The sequence below is a fragment of the Alosa alosa genome, chromosome 18 (genome assembly GCF_017589495.1).
Source record: "Alosa alosa isolate M-15738 ecotype Scorff River chromosome 18, AALO_Geno_1.1, whole genome shotgun sequence".
NCBI lineage: Eukaryota > Metazoa > Chordata > Actinopteri > Clupeiformes > Clupeidae > Alosa > Alosa alosa.
Window position 1 is genome coordinate 18,837,908 of NC_063206.1, and position 27,985 is coordinate 18,865,892.

Sequence of the window (27,985 nt, forward strand, 5' to 3'; positions counted from 1 at the left end):
CCCTCTGGGAAATCTGGCTGTGTGAACACTGACTGGAATGGAATGGCAGAGATGAAAAGACAGGGAGGAGAGGGAGAGGGACAGACCCGAGGTTGGTAGGTGGAAGAGGTTGTAGTGGAGGTGAAAGTAGGGGGAGCAGGTTTGGTGCTCTTTAGGCTGCTGTAGTTCCTTTGGTCGTGGTACAGTCCAGTCTAGAAGGAAAATGACAAATCAACAGAGCACAAAGCACGGAGAGAGAAGACAGAGAGAGAGAGAGAGAGAGAGAGAGAGAGAGAGAGATCTTCCACTGCGCACAGCTTACCATATCCACACAATGAGTTAACATGTCCCTTTGCTAATGAAAATAATGTGTTTTACCACAACAGAAATTATTATGACTAAAAAATTTTATGGGGTTTTATTTGTGAAGCAAGAATAGAATTTCATCAGCTCTTCAGCTCTTTTATCAGTTCTTAGCCAGAAAAAGCCTTAGATCTGCTAAAGGAACATAAATAGAAACAGTGCTTGCATCTGTTGTTTTCTGCATCCAAAGCATTTGTTTGTGAGCCGCCCTTGTGGGCAATGGGCAGCATCCTGAGGAATTGAATGAATCCAGGCACAAATAACTGACAACAGATCTACACCAACTACTGGTCCGTTGGTCTGTTACTACCAAAGGATTATTAGGCCTACTACCAAACTAGATAGGCTAAAATTCCAGAGGGAAAATTAAAACAAAACAAAGTCTTGTCAAAACAAGTCATAACTTGTTTTGAACCATTTTTCTGTCATTTTAATTGCCAATTAATCAGGGTTTATGTGGCAGATCAGTGATCATGCAAATACTTGAAGTACACTGACCAGCAAGTCCTTTTTAGAGCCACTGGAGGTCTTCTTCAAGTTGTGCAAGTCGTTGTACACAGAGCTCTGACAGGGAGGGTGGCAAAGGGATGAGTTTCACTACATGTCTGCCCAACTACATTCACTTAAATAACACAGTGCATCTTTCAAAGTGCATCTCAGTCTGACAAAACAGCTGCCAAACACCTGAAAGCAGGAGTGTATTTTGTCTAAAATGGCTAGATTGTAAACTGCTTCTAACATGGTCTGTTTCTTCTGGACCCTGACTCCTCATTACTGCCAAGTTTAATGTTTCAGCACACTTTTGATGTCTACTACTGAAGTCAAATCTCTTCATTTACATGCAAGGTACACCAAAAAGCAAACAGCACATCAAAACCTAAACCAGACTATAAACCGACATCTATCTCAAATTTGTCTGGCAGCTCCTGAATTCCCCCCGAATCCTCACAGATTTCGACAACCCTGTCTCTTTACAAGCCATCAAGCATGCCCTACATCCTGAGGTCTGACTGACTGCCTGTGCTGGGCGAGGGTGAGAACCTCCGACACATCACTGCTGTGTGAGTGCGGCGAGGTGTGAATGAAGCGCGCTGGCTACGGAACAGCCGGCCGAGGCTGAGATGGTACATACAGTGGAACGGGAGCTCTTCAGAGCCGAGCTGCTGGAGAGGCCGTCAGACTGCAGACAGAACAGCAATTATACATGAGAGGGGAACGAACACACATACAACACACACACACACACACACACACATAATTACAAACCGCAGTCTCCCCACAGAATGAAAACTCCATGCGTATGTGGTACCAAAAACAAACACCCAAACCAGACCAAGTGAGAGTTATTGATGGTTATTGCTTTTTTGATGATGACGTTATGCTCGACCACTGACACAGAGCAACATCATGACATGACAGCGAGTGACTAAGACAGGTCATTAATTTGGATACTAGTTGCCAGATCTGGGGGTGGGTGGGAGTGCACTACAAATCTGGCCAGTGTTTTCTCTCTGAATGCTTAGCCTGTACAGTTGCTGAGAGAGAACATAAGTCAGGCTCTTTAGTCAGCTGTTTACATGGCGTGAGCTGCTGGAGCAGGGGTGTGTGCAGCGTTCCTGGAGTGGTCATGTGTTCAATGCTATACTTGAGACTGCCGTGACCCCGTTTTCCAATGATTAATCTGTCGTTTATTTGCCAGAGAAACCCCCTTCAAGGCTTCCACTAGCAGCCATTAGTCACCGCGATAAGCTGTGGGGGCCTGAGCAGACAGTTGAAATCACACTGTAAACTTCTCCCATGTGCTGCCTCAAGCACTAGGACATCTGCTGCTATAATTCCACCAACAACCAAATACGCAGACGTGTTAGGTACGAATCAACCAACGAGTTTCTAGCATTAGTCTACACATGAGGTAACAAATCCTACAATGTGTTAGTTGCAAAGAGGTGGACTAATTAAGAGGATTATGGAAGTGATGCAACTCTCTGGTTATGTTGCCACATTTAGCCTATGTTTTAATGTTTATTGTCAAAAAGGTTTTATACGGAAACTTGACAAACGTAAATTATAACAGAAAGTCAACTACAAACAGCAACAACAAAATCCAAACATAGACACACAGCAAAGCACGCCCCAGTAACCCACCACCGCATCCCTCCTGCGAGAGGTACTAGATCGACTCCGCTGGGAGCTCCCCAAGTCTCGTAGCGAGGATGAAGTCGACTTTTAAAAGCAGAAACATATCAGGTTTACAGACACAGTCATCCCATTTGTCCATTTGTCATCTCACGTTATTGTCACATGTATCCCTTCAGTTCTCCATCATTTTAGCAACATATTAAAGGCCTGTACACACTGCCAACAATAGCCGTAATGATAGCAGTACAAACTACAGTTCCACGTATCACTCTAATTAATGACAGCAGCAGCCAGACCACATAGTACTATAACTATGACAACATGAAGAACAATTTCTGAGTGCCTTTTAGAACAACAGAAACATTAATGAACATTAAGAATATTCCCGAGAGACTTTCAGTTGATCAGTGTTGACGTTCATATTGTCATAGTTACAGTTGGCTTTGTAGTTGTCGTTGGCAGTGTAGACAAACCTTATGAGTGTGTGTTTTCTTTTTAAATATATATTGCAGAGCAGATCACAACAAGCGTCACACACAAAACCCTGGGCACCCCAAAAACATGGTACACACCCTGTAGCTGGCACTGCTACGGACCGACATTGTATCGTCATCTCGACCCTGATAAACAGACACAGAGCATAAAAGAACAGAAAGATGGCAAAGGATAAGGTAAAGAGGGATCGATAAGGATAAAAGCTAAAAAGATAAGAGATATGAGACAGTGGAAGTGAAGGCTGGAGAGCTAGACCAGATAGAGATGGGGGGGGTGTAGATACAAACCCGTCGTTGACTCGCGCTGGACCGATGCGAGGTTCGGGCCTTCTCAGCGTCAGCCTGGATGGACAGAATGTGTGGGATAGATATACAGTGAGATATATATAGAGATATATAGAGACAGTGATATATAGATATAGAGAGACAGTGAGAGAGAAACAAAATGAAGGAGCAGAGGCACAAATAAGAGAAGGAGACGAAAGAAAACAAGGAAAAGAAGAAGCCCCATAAAAAATGGCCGACCCTCTTTTCATTGATGATTGCTGATGGGAAATAAAACTGTAAAAGGGAGAGTGGAGACGCTTTACTGCTTTGCAAAGGTCACATTAGAATCCACTGCTTTCATCCTTAGCTTTTTTTACGATCAGCATTCCCCAAATGAAAGGAGTCAAGGGCAGGAGAGGGCAGTGCAGGGATGCGAGGGGACAGAGGAAACCGTGAAACATGAGGCTGGGCGGCTCTGCTGGAACATCTGTTAGTGCCATACCAAACCAACACATGCCACTCGTGAGGAACAAGAGCGAGAGCAGTAAATGGTCACCCAGCTGAAGCATATCAATTCAGCCGGATTCAAACGCTGACTGCTTGCCAAGATCGTTTCCTTTCCCTCCCTGTGGCCACGTGTGCTTAGGGAGTGGAAAACTTGGAAGCAACACCATGAGGACACGCACGGATACACATTCATCTTAATCCATTTACGCTAGAAATTACCGTGGAACATTCCAGAAAGTGATACCAATCTGACCTTGGACCTACAGGCCTCTTGGCTTTGTTTAAAGTACACCACAATTGACAGGTTAGCTCATGCAATAAAACAACAACAAATCAAGGCTTGGTTAGGTGCAGACTTAGACTGTAGCCTTGTGTTCATTCTGACAGGCGCTAGTTTCAGTTTAGAAATGACAGCTGCAATAAAGGTCTGGTCCTGTGTCAGCCCCTATCAAGCGCACACCTTGGAATGTCTACAGGCTATCTGATAAAGAGATCTCTGATAGGAGTTCCTCTGAACCAAGTACAATGAACAAGGTAATGTCCTACATAAAAAAAAAAAAAAAAAATAGGAACTTTCCAGATATGTATGTGGCTCAAACCTCACACAGACAGACACACGGGTTTCAAAAGATGCAGTCGACAGGCTCACTACATGCGCTCTGTCCTACCATCCATTGGTGGATCTGCCCCCATTTCCTGTTGGAGGACGAGTGGTGGTGAGAGAGCTGAGCAGAGAGGACCGTGATCCGGATGGGAGAGAGGGAACAAACATAAACACAAACTCACTGTTTATCAAGATCCCACACCCTCACACACACACACACACACACACACTTTCACTTCACATATCACACACACACTCACTCACCACTCACTCACTCACCACGGCTCACTCACTAATTTCACTCACTCACTACTCTCACGGATGGGAGAGAGGGAACAAACATAAACACAAACTCACTGTTTACTCGCAGCAAAGTGGTTCCATCACCACACTCTCACACACACACATTGTCAAACACTCACACACACACACACACACACACACACACACACACACACACGTCCAGTGCAGTCATGTGAGTATTTGCCAAAACCAACTTCAGCTCCTGCAGAAAGGCTGTTTAGTTCAAAATGCATCCAATATGCTTGTATGTGCAGGTGTATTTCAAACATCACCAAAAACAGGAATTGCAAAGTACTATCGCTGACAGGAGATTTCAGCAACATTATGCCAGTTCATATGCTGATCCGATGTTTCTCAACTTATCTGTCTCCATCCTACCTTAAAATTGTGATCTATTAAAGTATTACAGGGAAGCTACACCGGCAGTGTAACTGAAGCGTTCCGTTCGCGACGCATAAAATCCATTTTAAAAGACTGGTCTATTTTTCTATTTTTCTATTTTTTTCGAATGTACGCGGCGCCATCACGTCTGGTGTAGCTACTTCCATTGATTATAGTGGAAGCTAATCGTTGCAGCAAACGCTACGCGAACGGAACGCTTCAGTTACGTGCCTGGTGTAGCTCAGCCCTTACTGTTCCCCACATCTTATATGAATCCATTGAATCCATCCATCCAATTGAAAATATAACCCTACCACTGATGATGACCATGCTATACATCTTCCCTAGTATAAACCTTTCCAAAAAAATGGCTTAAAACCAGTCAGGAGCAGCCTTGTATGGCATTATAGGGCTATTATACAAGATGAAACACCATTGGCCAAATACATCAGACATTATTTTAAAAGGCATTCTCACTTCCCTGGTGTAACAGAGACAGTCTATGAGTGGATGATCACATCAGACAGCTAAACGAGCGACTTGATAACTTTCTTAATAAGGTGGCATATATCAGAGCTGAGGCATGGCATTGCGGTGCCAGAGTGAGTCAGCCTGACCTCAGCAGTATTCACCGTTTGTTTCCACATCAACACTCTCCCTGAAGAGAGAAAGCAGAGCGGAGCAGAGGAGCACACTCAGCATCTGAAAGGCTCTCTCACTTTCGGAAAGTGGCCACTGTAATCGTGCGCTCATGCAGCTGGGAAGAGCCCAAACGCACCGTCCCCAACCCGGCGTTTGCTTCCAGCATGACTTACTGTAGCGCTGAATGGACAATTCTCTTTCTGGGATGTACAGTCATGGAGGAAATCTGAATCAGTGATCTTTGAACATGCAGTGTGATCCACATATAGTGCGAGTAGGACAATTCTCTTTTCAACTCTCCACATTTAAAGGTTGTATCAGCGATTGTGGGTGACGTCTGTTGACATTCAAACAAAACACAGAGCTGGCTCGCTACTCCCTTCCGTGCAATTGAAACTTTTCTAAACTAGTATCTCGTCGGTTATTGAATGGAACACTATTTATTTTGCTTTTGAGTGGTTGGTAACACTTGTTGGTAGCAATTGTTTTTTGGTACAGTTCTCGGAGCCTAGGCTGCCTACAGAGAAGTGTTTTTTTGTGGCTTGCCTATGGGGCGGGCAGCTAGAGGGTCAAAGTATGAAACTACATTACAGCCATTTGAAATAGAGCATCTAACCGTCACTTACTGCAACTACTGGGTTGCCTAAAACTGCATCTGACTTTAATTGAAGGCACATCATTGTTGCACAATTATGATGGCTGACTCATAATTCAAATTAATTTGGCTTTATTGTGATAGTGTTGATATAGCAGTGACGGACTAAGTCTAAGTGCCTTGCCCTATAATGAAGACTAATGACAGTGAGCAGCTGGCATAGTGATAGTGGTAGTACCTCTCTCTGCTGGCGTTCCAGCTCCCGCATTCGGATGTCCCGTGCTTCTGCCCGGGCGGCTCTCTTGGCTGCGAGCCTGGCCTCTGCCTGTGGAACAAAACAGAACAAAACTCTCATCAGTCTGTCAGGATCCTTATTAATGCAACACCACCACTTTCCATACATTTCATCACATTTCACAACACCACCTTTTTTTACTTTTGTGACCCCTTCCAAGTACAGGCAGATTATGTGTCCTGCCCTAGATATTTTACTGATTCAAAAAAACAAAAACAAATTGTCCCTCTCTCCCTAGGGGTTCCCATTAACACTCAGGGATTTGGCAACCTTTTTACCAAACTGCTTCAAAAACTCCACATGTGACAAACACAAAAATAACACAGAATAATATAATCCTTTCAAATATATAGGAAGTAACATTTCAGAACTTTGTGTGAGGCATGAAATGAACATACAGCTTTCTGTCTCAGTCTGAGCCAAACACCAGCTCTTGGTTACCCACCCATTAGCAAAGAGAGCGCTTTGTTGTTATTGGGTCATTATGTTGTGAACACAGAAAAAATGTCACACCAAATATGACTCCTAAACAAAAAGACATGTTTGGGTTGTTTACGCTAACCAAGGAGAAAAAATAAGTTAGGTCTACGATACACTCACACTTCGAAGAGGATCTATCCTGCTGATGTCCTATACTGTAAGTCCAAGTAAGGCCCTGGCTGGATTCAGCAAAGAAGAATGCTGGCTTGTTAGACTTTGAATCCCATGCAATTGAGTATTCTGTTTATGAGCAATTCGTTACCTCATAAATGTTGTAGGAACTAGTTTTGATAGTGTCTGGTATGGAATCAAAACAACGGCATAAATATTGTGTAATCGAGTTTTGCAACTGTATAAAAAAATTGTGCATGTGCACGGAAACTTTGTACTTGTAGAAATACTTTGTGCATGTGCGAAAAATGTGGAATTAATTGAAGCACTGCCTTGCGCTCTGGATGGCATAGGCAGTGCTTCACGTGTGCGTGCGTGAAGGCAGTGCTTCACGTGTGTGTGAAAACTAATCCAAAACTAACACTGGCAGAATGATTGATGCTGGATTTGAACCAATGATCCTCAGATCAAAGCTCGCTCCTCTAACCACTGTGCTACGGCACATCTTGTACATATTGTGAAACAATATTTTTTAACACTTAAAGCCTCGGTTGCAAGGTAACGATAAACAAACTCAAAGATCGTAATTCTTGATTCTTCTTGCTTACAAACTGATGGTTTTATGCGTTCACTAAACGCTCACTAAAAGCTCTGTGCCTGCCTGTGCGTGCTATGGTGCCCGGCCCACCGACCCTGGCCGAGAGATGTGATGCAGGACGTCCCCTGATTGGCTAGTCAGTAGGCGATGCAATGTGTTGATTGGCACTGCAGAAACGCTGTCAAGACCGTGCCAAAATTCACTGATTGGCTCTTCACGATGACAAAACACTGCCAAAATTCGTGTCTGTAAAAAAGTTTTGTAGCTTCGTAGATCCAGCGGTTCCACACACGTTCAAACTCAATCCCTGTGCACAAAATATTTCTGCAGGTACGCATTTTTTTGCACACAGACAAATTAATTCCACAGCTACAAAACGGTTCCACACAAATCATATCCTCGAAGACAATCTTTTTTTCGCACATGCACAAAAGTTTCCATGCACATGCACAATTTTTTTTATACAGTTGGGTCATTCCACATCAATTCAACCAGGGCCCACGCACTTAGGTCTCAACAAATTACCAGGTGTACCTATGTTTCCCAGGAGAAACACTGTAAAATTACTTTTATGTAAGATCAATACTTTCCAAGAAACAGGGGTTACATTAACTAAACCATGTAGCTCACATTTTGCATGCTGGTACATCAATAGGAATAGTATGTAGCAAAATTGTCACGTTTGGTCTGGATGATCCTGCATGGTCATAGCTGTCCCTCAAAAGTTTTTGGCTGGGCTCTGTTTAAGCCTTCAGAAGACATATTTGTACTCTTGATTTATTTCCCTTACTGAGATAAGTAGAAACACTCTCACAAAAAGCAATGAACAGAAAATAAATCCATTCAGGGTCTGAACAGCAGACCTCACAAGTCTGAAAAATCATTTTGGTTCTCTTTTTTAGAGCACCCAAACACCTTGTGGGAATATACAAAGATTTTTTAAAATATTTTTTCAAACATGCAAACTTTGTTTGCTTGTTTGTACATCCCTTCCGGTACACCCGAAATACTCGCAAATAATCAGTCGCAAGCTACACAATTTATTGCAGCCTTCGTGCTTTGCCAATTGAATTAGTTGAAAATGCACATCAGACTACTTCAAGCGTGGCTGACAGGCCTCGAACTCCAGAGGACTGGGCTAATGCGACACCATCAGTGCAACATCAAACACTTTTGATGAGAATCTGGATGTCTCCTCAGACTTTTGAAAACCACCTGTCCACTCGTAAATACTTGAGGAGGACATGATCTGAATCTTAAAACTACTCGTCTGCCCTTCACCACAAGGGGGCCGGGGATGCCAGATTATGCTCAACACTCCAAGCCAACTGGGATCAAAATCCACCGCCATATCTGGGTCAATTGGTTTCAGCTCCCCACGTGGCTTGGCTTCTCGTCTCACAGCAATGGAGGACTGTAGGACTCCACTGGCAGAAAAAGGGAAAAAAAAGGAGTAAGGAATACAAGCCCAGCCCTTTCAAGAGGTGAAGTCTGAACACACAGCAGAGGCTGAATGAGTTTACGGCGAGATCAGCGCTGTGGGCGTGGAGGGAGCCTTTAGGGGACTACACAGCATGAGGTGGTGCTCTGTTTGGGATATAAGGTCACCATGTGTTCCTACGCCGCTATGTTGGGCACAGCACCGTGCAAGCCCCCAGCTCTCAATAATCAGTTCCACGATGAGTCCCGGGATGCCTTTTAACTTCAAACATCAACCGTCTGGTTTTGCTGTGGCCAAGTATGGGCCTGCTGTTTGAGTCTTGGACCTCATTCAACTCTTTTCCATTTCACAAACTTTAGTCAAGCTATGTTCTAATAATTCCGTTCCTGTCAAACATGTCATCAAGTATGTAAACAAGACCAAAACCCACCAAGTAAAACTTGTATACGCTTCTAATATACCGACTAATGTAATGTACAGAGCCAGCTCCCCAAAACACTGAACAATACGGAATATTCTAATCTTACTCCTTCCAGATGTCATAATCAGTAATACACACCGCATCAACACCACCATTACCAATATATCCAAAAGAGCAAAACGGATGGCCTGTTTTCTAATAATAGTGCTCCCTGAGAGCTTTGAGCTTTGTGTTTGAGCTGAGATGGGAGAGCTGTTGGTGTGGTGTCCAGTCCACCATGACTCACTTCAGCCACAGAGGCTGAGGACTGGCACGGAGCCTCAGTGATCAACTGCACACACAGAGAGAGAGGGAGAGGGAAAGAAAGAAAGAAAGAAAGAAAGAAAGAGAGAGAGAGAAAAGAACACACACACACACACACACATACAGATACAGACACACACACAGAAACTACATGTGTTCTCCATCAGTCCAGGGCCTCCCTAACCCCCACTCCTCTGGGTGTGAAGGTCAGTGATGGGCAGGAGTCCTATAGCTCCCCCAAGTCAGTGAAGGGGAGGGTCCACATGACTTCCACCGCACTTCTTTTCAGGTTCACACACACATACACACACACACACACACACACACGGGGAGTAAACACCCCCATCTAAACAGGAAGCCTAACTATGAAGACAGAGAATGTGTTACATTTTAGTCTTTTACAGAGAGCCGTTTAGGGTGGATGGAAGCATGGCACGGGGGAGTGTGAGACAGCAGAGCCTGGCTGGGGGAGATGGGGTCTGATAGCAAGACCAGCAGGACTAAATTTGCTTGATGCCTCAGCAGCACAGGCTAAATTCAGCCTGACCCACCTCTCCTCCCTGGCAACGAAGCAAACCCCTCCCCTCTCCAAGTGCACTCTTACTGCTCCCCTGTCTGCTACTCCGGCAGACCGCGAAGGCCATAAAGTATTGAAGACAACTCACCTCATTCAAAGTCGCCCATAAAGACACACGGTCAAAGCCAGATCTTTTACAAATGGCCACTTAATGGGATTTGTGAGACATAAAGCACAATAGCCGTGGATGAGTTCACATGGAGGGGGGAAGCATTTCGCCAGCGCACGCTGGGAGTCCTGTAAATAACTCTTCATACCCAGCTGTGCCTTGTTGTGAGAGTGCCATTTCTCCTGCTGGCTGTAGAAATGCTGTAGTGTGTGACTGTGCGATAAATATACTGATGCAAGGCTCCAGCTGTATTTAAGATCGGTCTAAGATGGCATGCATCGTGATATCCCAGGGCAAGGTCACTGACAGTGGGAGCACTGTCTGTAAGTCATGGGAAATTGGTCAAAGGTTTACAAAATGTTCAACTAAAAATCACTTTTAAAAGCCGCAGGAGAACAATGATTATGGCATGTTAATCAATGGAATAAATCATTTAAATCCCTCACTCTGGCCAACTAAACCCTTACTGGAACTGCAATTTGTCGTCTTAATGTTGTCTTAATGATCCAGCTTTATGTACCCTCTCACCCATTGTGGTCATTTAATGATAGTGTTGAGGGAAGGCCGGCACAGCAGACTAAGAGGTCGCAGTCACGACTCTTTTGTCAGTTCATCGATAGTGGAATGATTTACCTTTGCTCTTTGTTCTAGCGGTAGTTTAGGTTTTTTAAAAAAAGTGTTTAGGGACTCATCTGTTTGCCTTGCATCTAGCTAATCTCCTTACATTTGCCTTTGTTATTATTCTGTTAAAATAATTTAATCTATTACTATTTGCCTTTTTATGTAGGCTACATGACTTTACTTTAAACTGCTCATTTTTAATGCTAGGCTAATGTTTATTAATCTGACTCCCGCCAGATGAATTTCGTTCTGCCTAGCTCCACTTATCCATCTGGGATCGATCCATTGGAGTGGTGTTTCAGAAGGCTGGGCCTTATCAAAAATCCTTGCATATGATTGGATAAGCCACTTGTTCGTCATCTATTGACGTGCTATTTCAACCACTCACATCGAAGCCAACCCGTGACACTGAGAACAGTCTCACAGTCGCTTCTACGCTACGTCACATCTATTAAACTCCCGCCCTGCATCCTGATTGGCTCTACTATAAAATCTGGTGCCGAAATCACTCAACGGAAGCAATCCCAGATGGATGTGAGTGGAGCTAGGTGGAGCTAGGCGGAACAAAATTCATCTGGCGAGAGTCAGGTTAAATGTTTATTGCCATCATTTACAACAATCAACCATAGTACAAACAGTAGACAACTGTAGAATGACACACTTGACATACTATCAAGGGCTGAGCCAATCATAGTCTGTGACCCTGAGGGAATACTGACAACATTCATTCATCTTCCAATATTGAACTTCATGTTAATTAGTCCCCTCCAGCGTGTGTACGCATTTAAGCCATTCAACTGCTGGTGTCAGAGAACAGTGTGAGGAAGGCTTCAGAAACAGTTTCACACTCCAGCATGTCTACAGTAGTGGTGGCCTAGTACGGTACATCTTCTCAGTCTCCCAGTTTCTGCATTTCTCTGCGGATTCTGAAAGTGGATAGGGAAGTGCTCAAGGAAGTGTGACTTGCAACAGAGGGGTTTGCTTTTTTCATTTGTGCAAGAATTTCTCGTTTTATCATGCATGACTAAACTGTGTGGGACTGCGTGTGTGTGCGTATGTGTTTGTGCAGCGGTGTGTTTTGTACGTTTTCATCTGTCTGGGTTTGCGTGTGATTTGAGTGGATACATCTGTCCAAGTTTACATTCACAGGTGCTACAAAAGTGTGTCAGCATTACAGTATGTGTGTCAATGTAAGCATGTGCACGTGTGTGTGTGTGTGTTTCTGTCTGCGCTTCCGTGTGTCCACGCGTTTGAGAGTGTGAAGCCTGGCCTCTGTACGGCATACCTGTTCCTCTGTCTGACAGGAAGACTGACTTGGGAGGCAGAGTGGCACAGCTGAGCTCTGTGTCTATCTATAGCCCATCACCACCCTACACACACACACACACACACACACACACACACACCAGCTCCCATCAGCCCCCAGTTCTCATCAGGAGTGGAACGGGGTTGTAATCTGAGCAGTGCAACTGGTGAGCACCATTCCTTCTCGTTTGCGCGCGCACACGCATACTTACTGTTACATTTTTCCTCAACACAGTCAACTGTATCTAATTTAGTATTTTAACAACTATAAGTTTAACAGTAAAGTTAGCTTAAGATGGTCAAGCCATACCTTAGACCAGGGGTTCCCAAACTTTTCCATGACCAGGCCCCCCAAATACCACTAGGTTCTGGCCAAAGAAACCCTTGATGTGTTATTAAACCCATCGACAATACTACGGCATGTAAAATACATTAAGCTAATCCTAATAATTATTTTAGCAACAAGCACTTCCCGATGGAGCATACAGTGTGTACAAAATTGCATTTGGGGTTTTCTGCTATATGAGAGTTATCACTCTAATATTATTCCCAGTCATTATCATGGAAAATATAATGTACAGATATTTGACAAATTTTTATAATGGCATTGTATAACAACCCTCATAGTAATAGGTATATTTTAAATTCTTTAAATGTATTTGCTGCTTTTCTTTTTCCTTCCAACTTGCCGGGGCCCCCCTGACACCCCCCCGCGCGGGCCCGGCCCCCACTTTGAAAACCACTGCCTTAGACTCAATCCATAGGATGAGGAAATCGGACACATACTGGGTCAAGCGGACTAGCCTAGATTTGAGCATGCCAACGACATGACATACACACTCCTGTTTTGAAACTTAACCTATTAGATGACCTAATACAATATTGACACACTCAAACACACAGCAAATTGCAGAATAGAGAACCAAGAACACATTTAGAGAATTCAACACATTGTTAAACTCAATAAAAATGTATACCCCTAGCAGTCAGTAGCTTATGCATTCTTTTTGTCTGTGGCCTTATCTTTGCGGCCGTTTGAACTTTAAGAAGAATAAAAAAAATAAAAAAAAAAGGACCATGTACCCACACTTATCTCAAGAAGGCAAAATGTAAATTGTAGCCATGGCAACAACTTATTATTCAAAAACACTCCTGTCCCAGAGTAGGCTACTGTGGACCATGGTGCTCTGTAGTTAACCAACATTATCAGACATGACTATGCTGATTGCACTTGGGGTGGAGAGGCAGAGAGGCGGAGAAGTTCCTACTTTGGACCTTCCGCACTGAGCCTGGCTTTGAGTGGAGATTCTGCTCGTTTACTGCCCTTTCTTGACACCAGCAAGAACACTGTGGCAATATCCAGGCCTATCACACATCTCTGTGTTGTGGTCAACACGTTATTGTGCCAACCATAAACATGCCGACCCCCGCTCCATTTTTTAAACACTGCCAGCAAAAGTGAAACCAGTCCATAACTGAACTTTTGACAATAGAATAAGGTGTAGGACTGACTTTCACTCATACTTGCCTACTACAGGTCTAAATAATATACCTCGAGCTGAAGGAGATGTAGGCTATTTGCCATCCTTGCAGTTTAACACAACTATGCCTTACTACTTGCCTTCCTACTATGTAAAGCGACCTTGGGTTTGAGAAAGGCGCTATATAAAATAAACTTTTTATTATTATTATTATGAGACTGTTATCATCACTCGTGCAGCAAAGAGTTCTCTGATGAGGGAGCAGGGCAGGACGACTGGAGGAACTAGTCAGCTCACTGGACAGGAGTCCGACCTCTTACTTATGGACAACCTTGTTTGTTTACCCACATCACTGCATCAGTTTTGCCTGCTGGTGCATCTCTACTCCCGTGATCATCTGCAATTTGACCTGGACACATCGACGCCACTCTCACAACGCCTGCCGCTCACCTTACAAATTAAATGGTACAGCATCCAGAACAGAACACAAAAAAACAGTGGCACGCAGCTATGCACATGACTGGCCATGAGCAGAAGCAGAGCAATCGTCTAAAGCTTTTTCATTCACAGAACATAAGGTTGACATTTCTGGAAACAAGTAAAACTCAATGCCAAAGCCAATTGAACAGCTATAAATATGTTGTCCAGAAGCTGAGTTGAGACAGACTTAGCTAAACTGCCACTGTAGTCTACCTCTGAAAAACTGCACTCACGGCCCTGAGTCCAAATCATGCAGGTCTACACAGGGGAACATACTCCTACATATGAGCTGACTTGCTACCAGGATGAGATGAAAAATATGACCTTAAATGGATCTTGGCCAAATCATGTGCAGTGTGTTCAACCAAGTTGAAACCTGTAGCAATTAGCCTAGCCTACTTCTTGCACCATCCCCATACTTGCATAATGTTAATAACATAGTTGCATGTCAATATACACTTTGAGTCCAGTTTTGAATCAGTTCTAAGGAAGTGAAGCTATGCATGCATGTTTTTTTAGCACACCCGGCCTAATATTTAGAAAAAATGTTTGAAAGTACTAGTGTTAGAATAGAATAAATGTAGTTTATTGACCAGCTATTTGCTGCCTTATCACATAAACACCATGATTAATGATGGTCTTAACCAAGGCTAGTCAGGTGACTCAAGCTTCCTTGGTAGCTTTGCATGTGTGGGGACACAAACACACAAAATCGAACCCACAACTTTTCAGGCTACTGCATGCTAGCCCAGCTCCTTAACCACTACACTACCACCGCCCCAAGCATATCCTCCTTACTTCTTACTCAGCAAGGTTCATGTCATGAGGCATTGACCCCAGGAAAATATGAAATATTGTTGAGAATATTTTGAGACAATCAACAATGTTGTGAAAGTTGACATCATGCTGATGCTGTTCAATTGTTTTCACATTTTTAAATCAACATTCTCAAGTGTAAAGTTTAAAATGCATGCCAATACAATGTCATAAATCCATCTTCTCTTTTGAAGGAGACTTGGTTCAGCGGCTGTTATGCATCACTTCCAGCATTTCACTGGGGCTGTGAGGGCTCATTATGATGCCTGTATCTATGGGAAACAGCATTCTCCAGTTTCCTCAACAGAGTCCGCTTACGGTACCACAATGACTCTGTGCTCCACACCCTGACGTGTGCAGCAACAATGCAGCCATTCACCCCCCGTGGATGGATTTGTTCAACACGACTCTCTCAGAGGGTGACCTCCTGTTAGTGCAACGATTTTCATGAGAATAAATAAATTAAGCACAGCACGCAATGTCTAGGAAGACATCTGCCAAGTAAGCTTAAGTGCATTGCATTAAACTCACTCTGCATTACCATCACAGGCCTGCATTACATTACAGGTCTGCTGTGCGCTGTGTGCTGAGTGCTCAGGTATGTCTTCACATTTCACTCTGCAGCCTGCCTGTTGAGACATGCACTGCAGAGTCCAGGTGAGGTGGAAATCTACTGCCTCCATTACGTACCTACCAATACTGGACATACTGTACTTCAACAAGCATGGAGAAGCGTACTTAAAATAATGTAAAAATATGGAAATATACAAATAAATAAACAAATAAATAGAAATACCACATAAATGGCAAGACCATTAAGACTCCCTGAACATCCCATAGACTAAACAATTCCAATGAGCCGTACTGAGATATTACACAAGTGTACCGTGCTTAATCTTTAAATACCAATTTGGCAGATTGCAGCAATGGCTTTGGTAGATGGGTTTCCCCAAGTGACTGCCTATGCTGCTGAGCTGCAGGAACTCCAGAGACATGTCACTACTAGCTCAGCCTCTTCTCCCTGCTGCCGTGTCTCTAGCGTAGGAGCCACTGCCTGCCACACAGATTTGACTGGACCAGCGGAACTGGCTGAGCTGCATAGCATACAGCGTGCAAACTAAACAGTGCTATGTGCAAACATGTGTTGCTTCATGCCCCACAGGGCTGTTTTGTGGCAAAATTGCCCCACCATCATCTCCTCTACTCAAAACATTTTGGTATATTTTATTGCATTGAAATTCTTCAAAAATAACTGCATCACGTCCGTCCAACCAGGAGTATTCAGCCATATGCTGAAATTGATAAGTTCCCAAAACCCCTACTTATTTTTGGCTAAATTATTTGTCAACTTTTACATAATTTCTAACCAAACCAAGTCCTCTAAATTTAAATTTTCCAGATTTTTCAACAAAGGTTCCAAAAAAGAATCACAACATGCAGAGTTAATTAAGCATTATCATGAAGACACAACAGACAACAAATGTTTTCTTGCAAATGTTCTTGGGCTAAATGTCCTCAAAACCATCTGAAATCAAATGAAAACAGATGAGAACAAGCAGGCTATTGGGCAAAGCTGGCCTACCCTGGCATATTACAGTGAGGATCCATGCAACCCTCTCTCATTCTGACACTATATTAAATCCTGTTCATCCACGCGATAGCTGGTTATGTCTGATAAGTCCTACTGTCGAAGTTCACTTGTAACATTTGTAAATTATACCAGACAGAAAAAAAACTAGAAGGTTAAACGCCACTGAAACGAGTGTCATGAATATTGCACTGTGACCTACGATTGGCTTCAAATAATCTGGGACTCAACATCTGGAGATTACAGCTCTATGCACGCATGTGGATTTACCATCCGTAATACATTTGCCTAAAACATTCAGCAAAAAAAAAAATATTTAGAGTATTTTCTAAACAACTTGCAACATCTCCCAGCAAATAATACATGATAGTCTTTCAGGTTACTAATTAATCCAGGTCACAGCTGTGTCAGGTGCGGGAGGGAGGGAGTGGAGGAGGGAAAACGAGAGTGCAAATATGTGTGGTGTGAGGAACTGTAAAGAAACACAATGACTTATGAAAGATAGAAAAGGAAGTAGGAGATGGAAAGCACGTCAAAATCAAAGCGGAAAGAGAAACAGAGAGAGGGACCACATACCTCTCGGGCTATGCTACTCAACGCCTCATCCTCAGCTGAGAAGCGGTCCTTGATAGGGGCTCGTTTTCGTCCTGGTGTCCCCATGTCCTCACCGGCCCCACCAGCAACTCTGAAGTGCTCTCAGGAGAAAGAATGGTCGACGTTTGTAGTGCTAAACCTCCTGGAGAGGAAAGATGGACAAAGGTGGACGAAACAGAACACAGTTTTCAACGAGGGGGGTCGTCATTTTGAATATGCTTCAAAACAGTGCAATCGTATGCAACAACAATACAAAATGCAAGCAATGGTTCTGTTATTTTTCATTTTTTAAGTGCACAGTCAACCACAACTACTTCCATGTGTTATGACAGACACACAGCAGGCTGAAGCAGTCTACGAAATCCTTGGCAATGCTGGCATATAGAACCAAAGTCCTTTTAGGCAAGTCCCTCTACTCGGCAACCATTTTGCAATGCACTTTGGACACTTATCGGGCATCTATTTCAGGCAGAACCGCACGTGTGCAAGGCTTCACGACACCAACTTCCTCCTTATTATAAAGTCTATGATAGAGCTGCCTGGCTGAATAACCCACTGCCCTGGCACAAAGGTAGACTTTGGCCAGCAGCACAATGGCACATCTACAACGATAAATCATTTCATTAAAACCCAAGATAAGCAAAACAATTTTCAGTTCATTGCAGGGTTAGTTGGTGGAGGTAATACTTTAACACAACAGAAAAAGTAGTCAACCAGATAGTTGTTAAAAAAAAAAGTAGACCGCCTTAGTCATGGCTGTCTGGGATGTATGTGTGCACAGGATAAGCACAATGCTGACGCTGGACTGCTGGCTAATGCCAAGGGCTTGTCACCAAAGCTTTACACAATGTGACAAACCGGAAAAATATTACAGGCATGGAGCACAGCGCAAACCCACCCAACTCTAGTGAGGAGGGGCATATGTGTGACTCAATGGTCTGGCTTCTTCACAAGATGGAAAAAAGTAGACATTATAGACTTTTCAGAAGAACTGTGAAGTAAGGAAGCTGTATTTTTGCTTAAACATCATGGTCTGTCATTCATGAGCATTTGAAGTAAATTAGACTGTGTAATCACATGAACAAAAGCAGGCAAATGTATGAATGGGTACCTCTAAAGCTAGAGGAATTCGTTAGATAAGCATACCGCATATTTCTACAAATGTTTACTCAAAGCTCTTCTGCATGCATTTCTTTTCATGTATAATCTGAATGCATGCCAGTGCATCCCTTATTTTATTGATTTACGATTAAGCCTATCTAGGTCTAGGCTACTACACATGCACAGCCTTATATATAAAGTATGGATTTTACCTAACGTGAGTAAGTCTAGTAGTCAGCCAATGACAATCTAATCGTACTGAATGATTCATTATTCACCACTAATTGAACAGTATTGCACACATTCGCTTCTTCCAAGATCAAACTGGCGACCAGCAAGTCAGTTAATATGTTGCTGACTTTTATCTGCTGTCGTTAAGGTTAGTCAGTCAGTTTGTTAGACGGGCGTTCATCAACAAACTATGTCAGGTGAAGATCTTTTGCTAATGTTGACTGAATACAAAGCCGTCAGGCTGTTGTTCATGGACACCTAAAAACGGACAGCCCTTTCTGGGTAGTGAAGTATCTCATACCTTGGTGTAACGTAATGGCTTGCTAAATATAGTTACCGTAGCGATAGAGTTAACAATCCTAACGGGCTCCCGGCTACCATAGAAAACTTTTTCTAACTTGCCCTCTGCGTTTTATGGTCACTTCTAAACAAATGCTCAATGAAACACCAAACAAAACAACCCATATTTAGTGTGCTGATGTTAGCCCAAAGCAGGGGTTATCACAATGCCAGCTAGCCAAAGAGCTAGCTAGCTAACGTCCATGGAATAATTTGCCATCCACCAAGCAAGCTAGCTGGTTAGCCACCCTTGAAACTAACGTTATCTGGCTTATTGATAGCTAGATCTACCTGGCTAACTATTAGCTGTAATTATTTAAGCGGCATTGAATTTCATGACAGTTTAAAATATAATCCTTACCTTGTGTTATTATTCAATCAACATGGGGGACAAGTCGCTCGTGTCCTCTTTAGCGCAGTGACCGCAATTCAAAATAGAGCAGTCCTTTTTAACAACTAAGCTAGCTGGCTAGCTAGCCCACTTGCTAGCTAACCTCAGTTCTCCGCGAGTTGTGACAGCGCAAACTGACACTGCCCGTCACGTTACACTTCCCAAAGAATTGAGTTCCTTCGTAATCTTTTCCAAGTATTGTTTTTGTCCAGGGCTCTCACACTCCAGTCTTTATTGACTCCGGTGCACACCGATACTATTAAAACAGGTCTTATTTGGCAAAAATGCCCTTTCTTTTTATCCTGGTCAGCTCTGTCCTCGTTTCCCTCACCACCACTGTCCACCGATTCTTGGAGATGTCAGTGGGTGACGCTACACTTTCCCCGGATGTAAGTGAAGCCAGGGTGGAGGCAAAGGCGTTATTTTCCATCAGCAACTGGCAACCCCCAATGATCCACCCTCATATGCGCTCATGACTTTTATTTGGACTGCCAGCAAACGAAGCAACCTCAAACGTTGACACTGTTTGAATTTGAAACTGCCATCTGACTGCATCCCTACATGCTCTTTGGAAATAGTACAATGTGTTGCTTTTTGTTCTGATAGGTTGACCATCATGCTTTCTTCTAATAAACATATTCCAATGCAGTTTTAAACAGTTGACACAACAAATATGACGTTCATGGTAGGCTACATATTTTGTGCAAAGTTTATCCTTGGTTTTCCCAATGCTTCCCAAGTGTGTGTGTGTGTGTGTGTGTGTGTGTGTAAGTAAGAAAAGATAGCCCTCTGTTGACGAAAAAGGATATTGCAGAAATATGTAGCTTCTGTCTACCTTCCCATTCCTTCCTGACAAGACAAAACAACTGCACACCTGAAAATATGCTATCGCCTACATTTAACATTTATCTTCACGAATTGCATTACAATGTTACAACTTTATAGTCGTAACGATATGGAAAAACAGACCATACGAGGAAATATATATTATGTATATTAGAATACTATATTATGTAGCCTAAAGTAGCCATATTCTCTTTACCATTCTGTCCTTTTTTATTAACAGTAATATTTAATGTATTACATATCACATGGAAAAAATATTTAGTATTATGATACATGCAAATTTGAATATTGTGTGGCCTACAGAAATTACTTTGTGTACCTACAGCCAAATTATCAATACATGTCTGTCCTATATCCACTACTTTCAAAATGCAAATGGGCTCATTACTCTTATTAGTTAGTTACTCTTCGTTGGTTTCCTATGCACCTTGCTATTTCAATTCCATAATTTAGTTCTAGCTCTACATCCCCTCTCACCCAATGCGGTCCTGATGCTGTGTCCACCATCCATTAATGCTAGAAATCACAAGACTCTTTTCCTCAGTGATTTCTCGTTGGTGGAATGAGTTAATGTTCTACGTTCTCACCTTGCATGGAATGGATTCTCTTTAGAGTTATGATTTTGTTAATGTTTTTCTTTAGTTTTGTTAGAAAACTCATTATTTGTATTGTTGATTGACATTGTTATTAGGCTATTATATTGTTATTATTGCTATTAGGCTATTATGCTTAATGCAGGTTCAACTTTATTTGGTGGTTTACTGTATTTGATTTGGACCACGTGTCTGCCAAATGCAAAAAACAGCTATGGTTATGGTTATGGGATTTGGCAGACGCCCCCAAAGCGACACACAAATACAAAAACAACATAATTAAAATTTAACAGGGAACAGATTAGAATGTTGGTCAATCTATAATAAGGAGAATAGCAATAATAAACAACAATGTCAATTCAATCAATAGCCTAATAAAATAAGCAATGAAGGAAAACATGAATGGGCAAATGTCCCAAGCAGATGTAGCTGTAGCCTACGTGAAAAAAAAGCCTACAACCAGAATATCAACAGAGAAAGGTTTGGTAGAACGTTCACCATTATCGAATTGCCCTGGTTCCCTGTTCATATATCTGTGCACATCATTTACACCCGTAGTAGGCTATCCTCTCTCCTCGTTGACTCTTGGTGGGTAGATCTGTCAGTGCACTAGCATGTGCATTGGGAGTGCGTGAGGACATTACCAAGTTGTCTACCCAATCCTATAGATGCACACTATTGTAGAAATAAAAGGTACAAGGTCTGGATATAGATGTGGATACTGCGGAGTTTCTCGTGGAAAAGTTTCGTATGGTAAGTAACAGCCTGGCTAGCAATTTCGTGGTGTGGACATGCTGCAAACATGGCTCTTATAGGATAGTGACGCGCGTACTTTTTTAAGGTAACGCTACTGAATGCAACAAAGTTTATCGAGGCAACATTTAACAACTTGTCCCTTTTAAGCGAACCCTCAATAACAGAGAGGACCAAAGCGGATTCTGAAATCAGCTAGCCTACTTTGCCTGAATTTTTTCAACGTCATCAGCCAAAGTGGGGGGTTAAAGCAATTGTTTAAAGCAAAGAGACCGTAGAGCTCTAAAATCTAACTAAACTTTGCTAACCAAACTGAAACACATAGGGTTTGTAGACCACCTGTGCAGTGCAAAGCTGGTGCAAGCAGTTATCAGGGGCCTAATATGCTGGCTGGCGGATGCACAAAGTTGTTAAATTCTGCTGAATGTTGGCATTGTGTAATCTCAGTTTACGACTTTCTGGTTAGTAAATTATGATAAGGTCAATTGTTTTAGTACATAGCACAGTCATCCCATTCTGAAATGTCATTCTCATTTTTTCTATGGTGAAAAGAGGTGTTCCCTCATAATATAGCCGGGTTGCTCTCTGGTGCTGGTCAGTTGTGACCATTTAGGAACATGGCAGCAGGTAGCTCGTACAGTATTGTAGAATATTTTGGAGGAGATGATGGATATCGCTGTGGCTATTGTAAAAACGAAAAAGGCAACTTCTCGCATGGTGAGTAGAAGCAGCGAGACTGACGTTATAACTACATTCCTTTTTAAAATCACATTTTCTCCTTACACTCTTGAATCAGTTGGATCCATGTTGGCTAACGTTGCTAGCTGGCTTTAGCAACTCATCTGTGCTAACCATAGCTTCTTTAGCCAGCGACTTTTAAGAATGACGGCTGGGCCTGTGCCTCGTGGCAGTATTTTCTCCCATTAATACTTTGTCGCTTGTCTGAAAATACCCTCCATGAACTTCGACAAGAGCCCAGTTAATGTTGCCATGCTAACGTCAGTTCAGCTGTCATTGGAGGCTAATGTTTAATGACGGGATAAGTAGAATGCTAGGCTGGTGGTGGCAATTCAGGCTCGATAATCGCAGCGACATTAGCAAAACTGGCCCATTTAAGTTTAATTATAACATGATATGTTGTGGCAAGCAGCACGGTACTTACTTAAAAAAATATATAAGGCCATTGAGTCTACCATAGTGTGTTTTGTCATAGGAACTTCTGTGCTATGAGGCTAGCCTGTCTCGGCACTTCAGCTGATGTTGAATAACTCTTCAGAAAGCGACCCGAGGTAGATTGTTTTAAGTGGAGCTCCTTCATCGCAGCCGTTGAATCATTTTTTGACATTTGTATGTCAGCAGATATCGGTGTTTATGTAGGGTTTGAAGAATGGATTGATAATGTGTGCAGGAGAAACTACATGTATCAGACTGGTCTGATGTGCCGCCTGCAGGTCCTGTTTATTCAACACTGGCTATGTCTATCAGCTATAAATCTATAGCTTTACTTGGGTATGCTCTGCTCACAATTGGGTTGTTTAGAGACATTAGGAGCAATCTAGAAGTGTGAGTTCATTTGTTCTAAGATAACTAGGATAATATCATTGACTGTTCTTTATTATGCTCCCAGAGAGATGTGGGTTGTGTGTATGAGAGTAAAAGTAAAAGTTATGGATATGTCACTAAAATCTCTGTCATCACTCCGCATTGTCCTAGTGGACTTAGGCCTTGACCTTGGGCGGCTTGTTTTTAGGAAACGAGTCTTGAGATTTGAAGACAATGTTAAAAATGGCTTAATAAGAAAATGGGAAGTATTTTTCTTCAGGGTTGTGTTGGTCTGTATGTGTGTTCGGGGTGTTATAGAGTCCATAGCAGTTTCACCTCCCGGTCACTGTTTGGGCCTCCAATAAATGACCCTTACTGTAATCTGGGCACTATAATTAGACACTGTGTAATTCAGGAAGTGTAGTGGAGAAGGCTCAAAGTTGCAGCAGGTAATCTGAGAGAGTAGGCCCAGGATAACCTTATCCGTGCTAGGGATCATAGGGTCTCTGGTCATTGCCTTCTGTTTTTAAAATAATCTTTGCCAAAGGGTCTGCATTTAATGACTCTGACTGACCTGCTAATCTGGACGACGGATTGGGTCACAGGAAAGTGACCAACTGTGTGGGAATTTGTGAGCATCCTAATGACTGGGAGAGCACAGTCACTTTCATGTCCATGTCCATGTCACTGGAAAGGTTGCGCATACAACCTTTTCCGGGTAGTGCGGGTACTGTTTTGCATCATGCTAATGGGATTAGCTCAGTCGCAGCCAGCTGGTACAGACAGGGCTGTCTGGTGCTGGAATGGCCTGTCATGTCCTGGAGAGGATTGGCACAGGCAGCTATGGACCTTTTCGCTACCCCAAACCCGGAAGAAGTCTGTCTAAGTCAGTGATGCAAAGCATCTTCAGTGTGCAGCTATTTTTAAATGGAAAACCAATGATGTGGAAGGCACCATTGTTCCTGGATGGTTACTATTTTAGCCTTGGGTTACACTTTACTTGACAGTATCGACATAAAAGTGACATGACACTGTCATGAATGTGTCATAAACAAGTCAAACGTTTATGACATAACGCTTCTGTTATTAATGTTATTAAGTCATATTTGGTTTTTCTCATAACAGGTTAGGGTTAGGATTAGGGTTAGAAGTTAGGATTAGGGTTAGGGTTCATGTGTCCTGACAGTGTCATATGTTCATGACAGTATCATGTCACTCTTATGTCGATACTTTCAACTAAAGTGTTACCTAGCCTTGCTTGCTAGTGCTTGTCCTTTTTCTTAATTTTCATAACACAAATATAAATGGGCGGCATTAACCGTGCACATTGGTTAGTTGAGATTTAGGGCGTTTTCACACCTAAAAGTCCGGACCAAGGTAGGAACCAACATTCGTGTTTAGTTACATTGAATACATTTCATCCGGTTGTTAATGGTTTCACATTGCAATTTTTCTATAATGAACTAAAGAACTTTGCACAACATCTCTGCGTCCTGTCGTTACCACCTATGTTTGCTGCTTCTCCCTTTGATTGGTTTGTTTACAGGCGTGCGTCTGACGTTGACATATTGTCAACATTTTTCAGTAAATTATATTCAGACTAACAATCTAATAATCAATACTGTGTAGAGACATGCCTGCTTAGCATGGGGATGGGTATCAAACTAACAATCAGTGCACTCAAGGCCTGCTCATGGAGCCCCACCTACCAAGTATATTTTCAGTCCCTGCTCTAAGCACCTGTGTGTAGTAGTGCACAGGTGTGATGCAGTGTTTCCCACAGAATTGAATTGTATTTGTGGTGGTAGGTGAAGAGCGGGGTTGTTGAGCAAGCATTCTGTGTCGTAGTCAATAAAATGAATAGCCTATAGTTATACTTGCCTTGCATGAGAAGTCAACATTGACAAGTACAGTAGCTGTAATGTTACAGTGTGCTAACCTTGACAACCCAACAGTATTCTAACGTAGGGATGTAACGATTACCGGTAAACCGCGATAAAAATGTTGACGATAATACCGTTTTCATTTCAAACATCATGATTATCACTGTTGATTACCACGGTGTGGAAACCGGCCTGGTACAATGGAACAAAACTGGTACCCTACTGATTCTGTTGTTGATGGTTTTAACTACGATCGGATTAGGCTACACCTGATTTTAAAAGGCGGAACTTTTTCACCGCAAAATGTGCACTGTATCATGTAGCCACTCTGCGTCTTTTTATGTTCACGTCCACATTAAATCCATTCCACTCACGTTATCAGGAGAATACAGTAGCCTAAAAGTTTTATTTTGAGCGCTTACTTTGGTCTCACTCATTGCATCAAATAACAGAAATAGCAAACTCCAAGTTATGGTAGGGTAAGTTAAGCTATAAGCACATAGCCAATTAAACATGAAGAAAAAGGTGAACGGGACACTTTTTGAAACTTTCAGCTTGTGTAGGCCTATGAGTGCTTTCTGAACATATTGAACACACTTTTAGAAATATCGTGATGATGACAAAAACCGTGATAATTTTGGTCACTATAACCGTAAGGTTAAATTTTCATACCGTTACATCCCTATTCTAACGTTAGTGTAGGGATACTGCTTCTTATATGAGAGATGAAATTAAAGGATTTCATCCCATATAAATTAGTACAACATAGAAAATCATTGTGTGGTGGTCAATGTTGATATTTTGGTGGGCTGCCACAAAAAAGTAAATGTATGGGAAACGCTGTGATATATAGGGTCTACTGATGTGTGTATCTATGACTACCATCTGATTCAAACCTGTATTGTTTGTTTTTTTTTTGTTTAAAGGACCTGTCCAGCACCTGTTTGTAGTGGAGCACAGGTGTGGTGTACAGGGTCTACTGATAGTCAGCTGATAAGATAAACTCAGGCTACTCTCACGGGTGTATCCATGACTACCAGCTGATACATTTTTTTGTATAAGGGATTAAGTGTTTACTTTCTCTGTTTCTTTTATCAGTTACAGTCAGGAATTATGGCTTTTGTGTTGGTAGCTGGACTGTAGGGTCTGTAATTTAGTGCTTTATTAGGTAGCAGTCAGATTACTAGCAGATGAAAGCTAGTCATATTACAGAGATCCACATTTTGCAACAGACAACAGGATGGATGCTGATATTTCTTTTAGTAGTTATTTTAGCCATTCTGATTTATTTTGGTTGCTTTTGCTGTGTGTGAACTGAAATAAGAGTGTTTCATGACAGCCAACAACATTCTTAACATCATCAGCTGCCTCTGCCAACAGTACCACAGAGTCAGTGGAGTGTTTCCACACTGAGCCTCTTATGGAAGTGTCTTAATCTGAAATCTAGGTTACAACTGGAACTCGGGTAACAAATCCTGTTACCAAAGGTGATTGTTCATCGACTGCACAGACTGTCATGACTTTGTGACTGTTTGTCCTTGGATGGTGCCGTTGTTGACACTGCTTCACTCTCCCAAATGCCACAACAGAGGAGAGGAGATTTATCTAGTAACATTATAACTTTGTCAGATTCCCTGCAGGTTGTTTGGGTACATAACAAGTATCTCTTCCAGGACTCTATGGGGCTGGTTCTGTAATTTTGCTAATAGAGACGTTGGCTGGATATTCTCGCTGCATCATCCCCTGTCATAAAAGTGAGAGTGTGTCCTTGAGTGGCTACCCCATTAAGTGTGGGAATTAAGAAGCCCAAACACACGCTAATGCTTCCAGTAACATCACAGTGGGCGATGCTAAAGCCCTGTGTTTGTTTTGTTTGTATGATGTAAGGCATGAGACTCCCAGAAAGTTCTTCACTGTGGAACTTGGTGTCCTTTGGGTCCATCTGGAACTTCCTCTCAGGGTCAGATGTAGGCCTGTTACAGTATGTACACAATGTGCCTTGAATGCAGTGTGTAGGGACAAGAGTGCTTACTGTTTAAGTTATTTGACTGTTAGATGTATGTGTGAGAGAGTGAGAGATCAGATTAAAAAAAAAGAAAACAAGTCACTGGGTTTTTTCAAGTGTCATGTAAACGCACTGACTTACCCTGTTTGCTGTATTATACTCTGTTGACTGAAACCGAGCTATGAGCTAATCAACAGCATAGTACCAGCCTCTATTAAAACTAGTCATCACAACACATTGCTTACTAGTCATAGAATACTCAATTGCATGGGATCCAAAGTCCAGAAAGCAAACATTCTTCTTTGCTGATTTCAACCAAGGTATTGCTTGGACTTATAGGAGAAAGCATATGACTTCTACAGTATTTGTTTTATTTTTTCCCCTTCTTACAGTTTGTCTGTCATGGTTTTGAGTTACATTAGAGTATAGTTCAGAGGATGTCTCTGACTCGTGTCAGAGTTGCAGGCCTGGGATGGTGTCTGAGGGGACCTTTAAGTCCAGTCATTGTCCGAGGACAGTCATGCTGGACTGTGGGAAAGTCTCTCCCAAGAGATTGGGCCTGGCAAAGACATAGTATTCAAAGCGTAAAGCATATGCTTTAGTATAGGCTAGAGCAGTGTTTCTCAAAGTGTGGTTCGGGGACCACTGGTGGTCTACAATAGCCTGGAGGGCCATCTTATATCATTGAAATGTATAGTCTGGAATCGAACCATTCACCTCGCTTAATCCAAGGGACGGGCAGAGAATTGTCTTTCAAACTGCCTAGGCATGCAATAGGCCAGCGCTACGACCATATCCGTATCTGGT

At 42.5% G+C, this 27,985-nt stretch overlaps 2 protein-coding genes across 21 annotated transcripts in view; one reads left to right on the plus strand and one right to left on the minus strand.

Annotated features, from left to right (window-relative positions):
- lrrfip2 (leucine rich repeat (in FLII) interacting protein 2) overlaps nucleotides 1-19,947 on the minus strand; it is a 33,484-nt gene extending 13,537 nt beyond the window's left edge. For 4 of the 16 annotated variants that reach the window (XM_048270646.1, XM_048270641.1, XM_048270643.1 and 1 more), the window contains exons 1-10: nucleotides 19,527-19,947; nucleotides 17,477-17,636; nucleotides 6,513-6,599; nucleotides 4,418-4,474; nucleotides 3,264-3,317; nucleotides 3,054-3,101; nucleotides 2,488-2,565; nucleotides 1,475-1,522; nucleotides 841-906; nucleotides 87-191 (exon numbers count right to left, since the gene is read on the minus strand). In XM_048270646.1, coding sequence (XP_048126603.1) covers nucleotides 87-191; nucleotides 841-906; nucleotides 1,475-1,522; nucleotides 2,488-2,565; nucleotides 3,054-3,101; nucleotides 3,264-3,317; nucleotides 4,418-4,474; nucleotides 6,513-6,599; nucleotides 17,477-17,560 — 627 coding nt within the window. In that variant the 5' untranslated portion in view covers nucleotides 17,561-17,636; nucleotides 19,527-19,947. Of the gene's footprint in view, nucleotides 1-86; nucleotides 192-840; nucleotides 907-1,474; nucleotides 1,523-2,487; nucleotides 2,566-3,053; nucleotides 3,102-3,263; nucleotides 3,318-4,417; nucleotides 4,475-6,512; nucleotides 6,600-7,169; nucleotides 7,240-17,476; nucleotides 17,637-19,526 lie in introns of those variants that run through there. The other 12 variants (XM_048270653.1, XM_048270651.1, XM_048270652.1 and 9 more) reach the window with 7 other exon arrangements.
- Nucleotides 19,948-21,567: 1,620 nt separating this feature from the next.
- The window catches only part of LOC125311580 (arginyl-tRNA--protein transferase 1), a 97,988-nt gene continuing 91,570 nt past the window's right edge, over nucleotides 21,568-27,985 (plus strand). For 3 of the 5 annotated variants that reach the window (XM_048269785.1, XM_048269783.1, XM_048269787.1), the window contains exon 1: nucleotides 22,338-22,465. In XM_048269785.1, coding sequence (XP_048125742.1) covers nucleotides 22,366-22,465 — 100 coding nt within the window. In that variant the 5' untranslated portion in view covers nucleotides 22,338-22,365. Of the gene's footprint in view, nucleotides 21,749-22,337; nucleotides 22,466-27,985 lie in introns of those variants that run through there. The other 2 variants (XM_048269788.1, XM_048269786.1) reach the window with 1 other exon arrangement.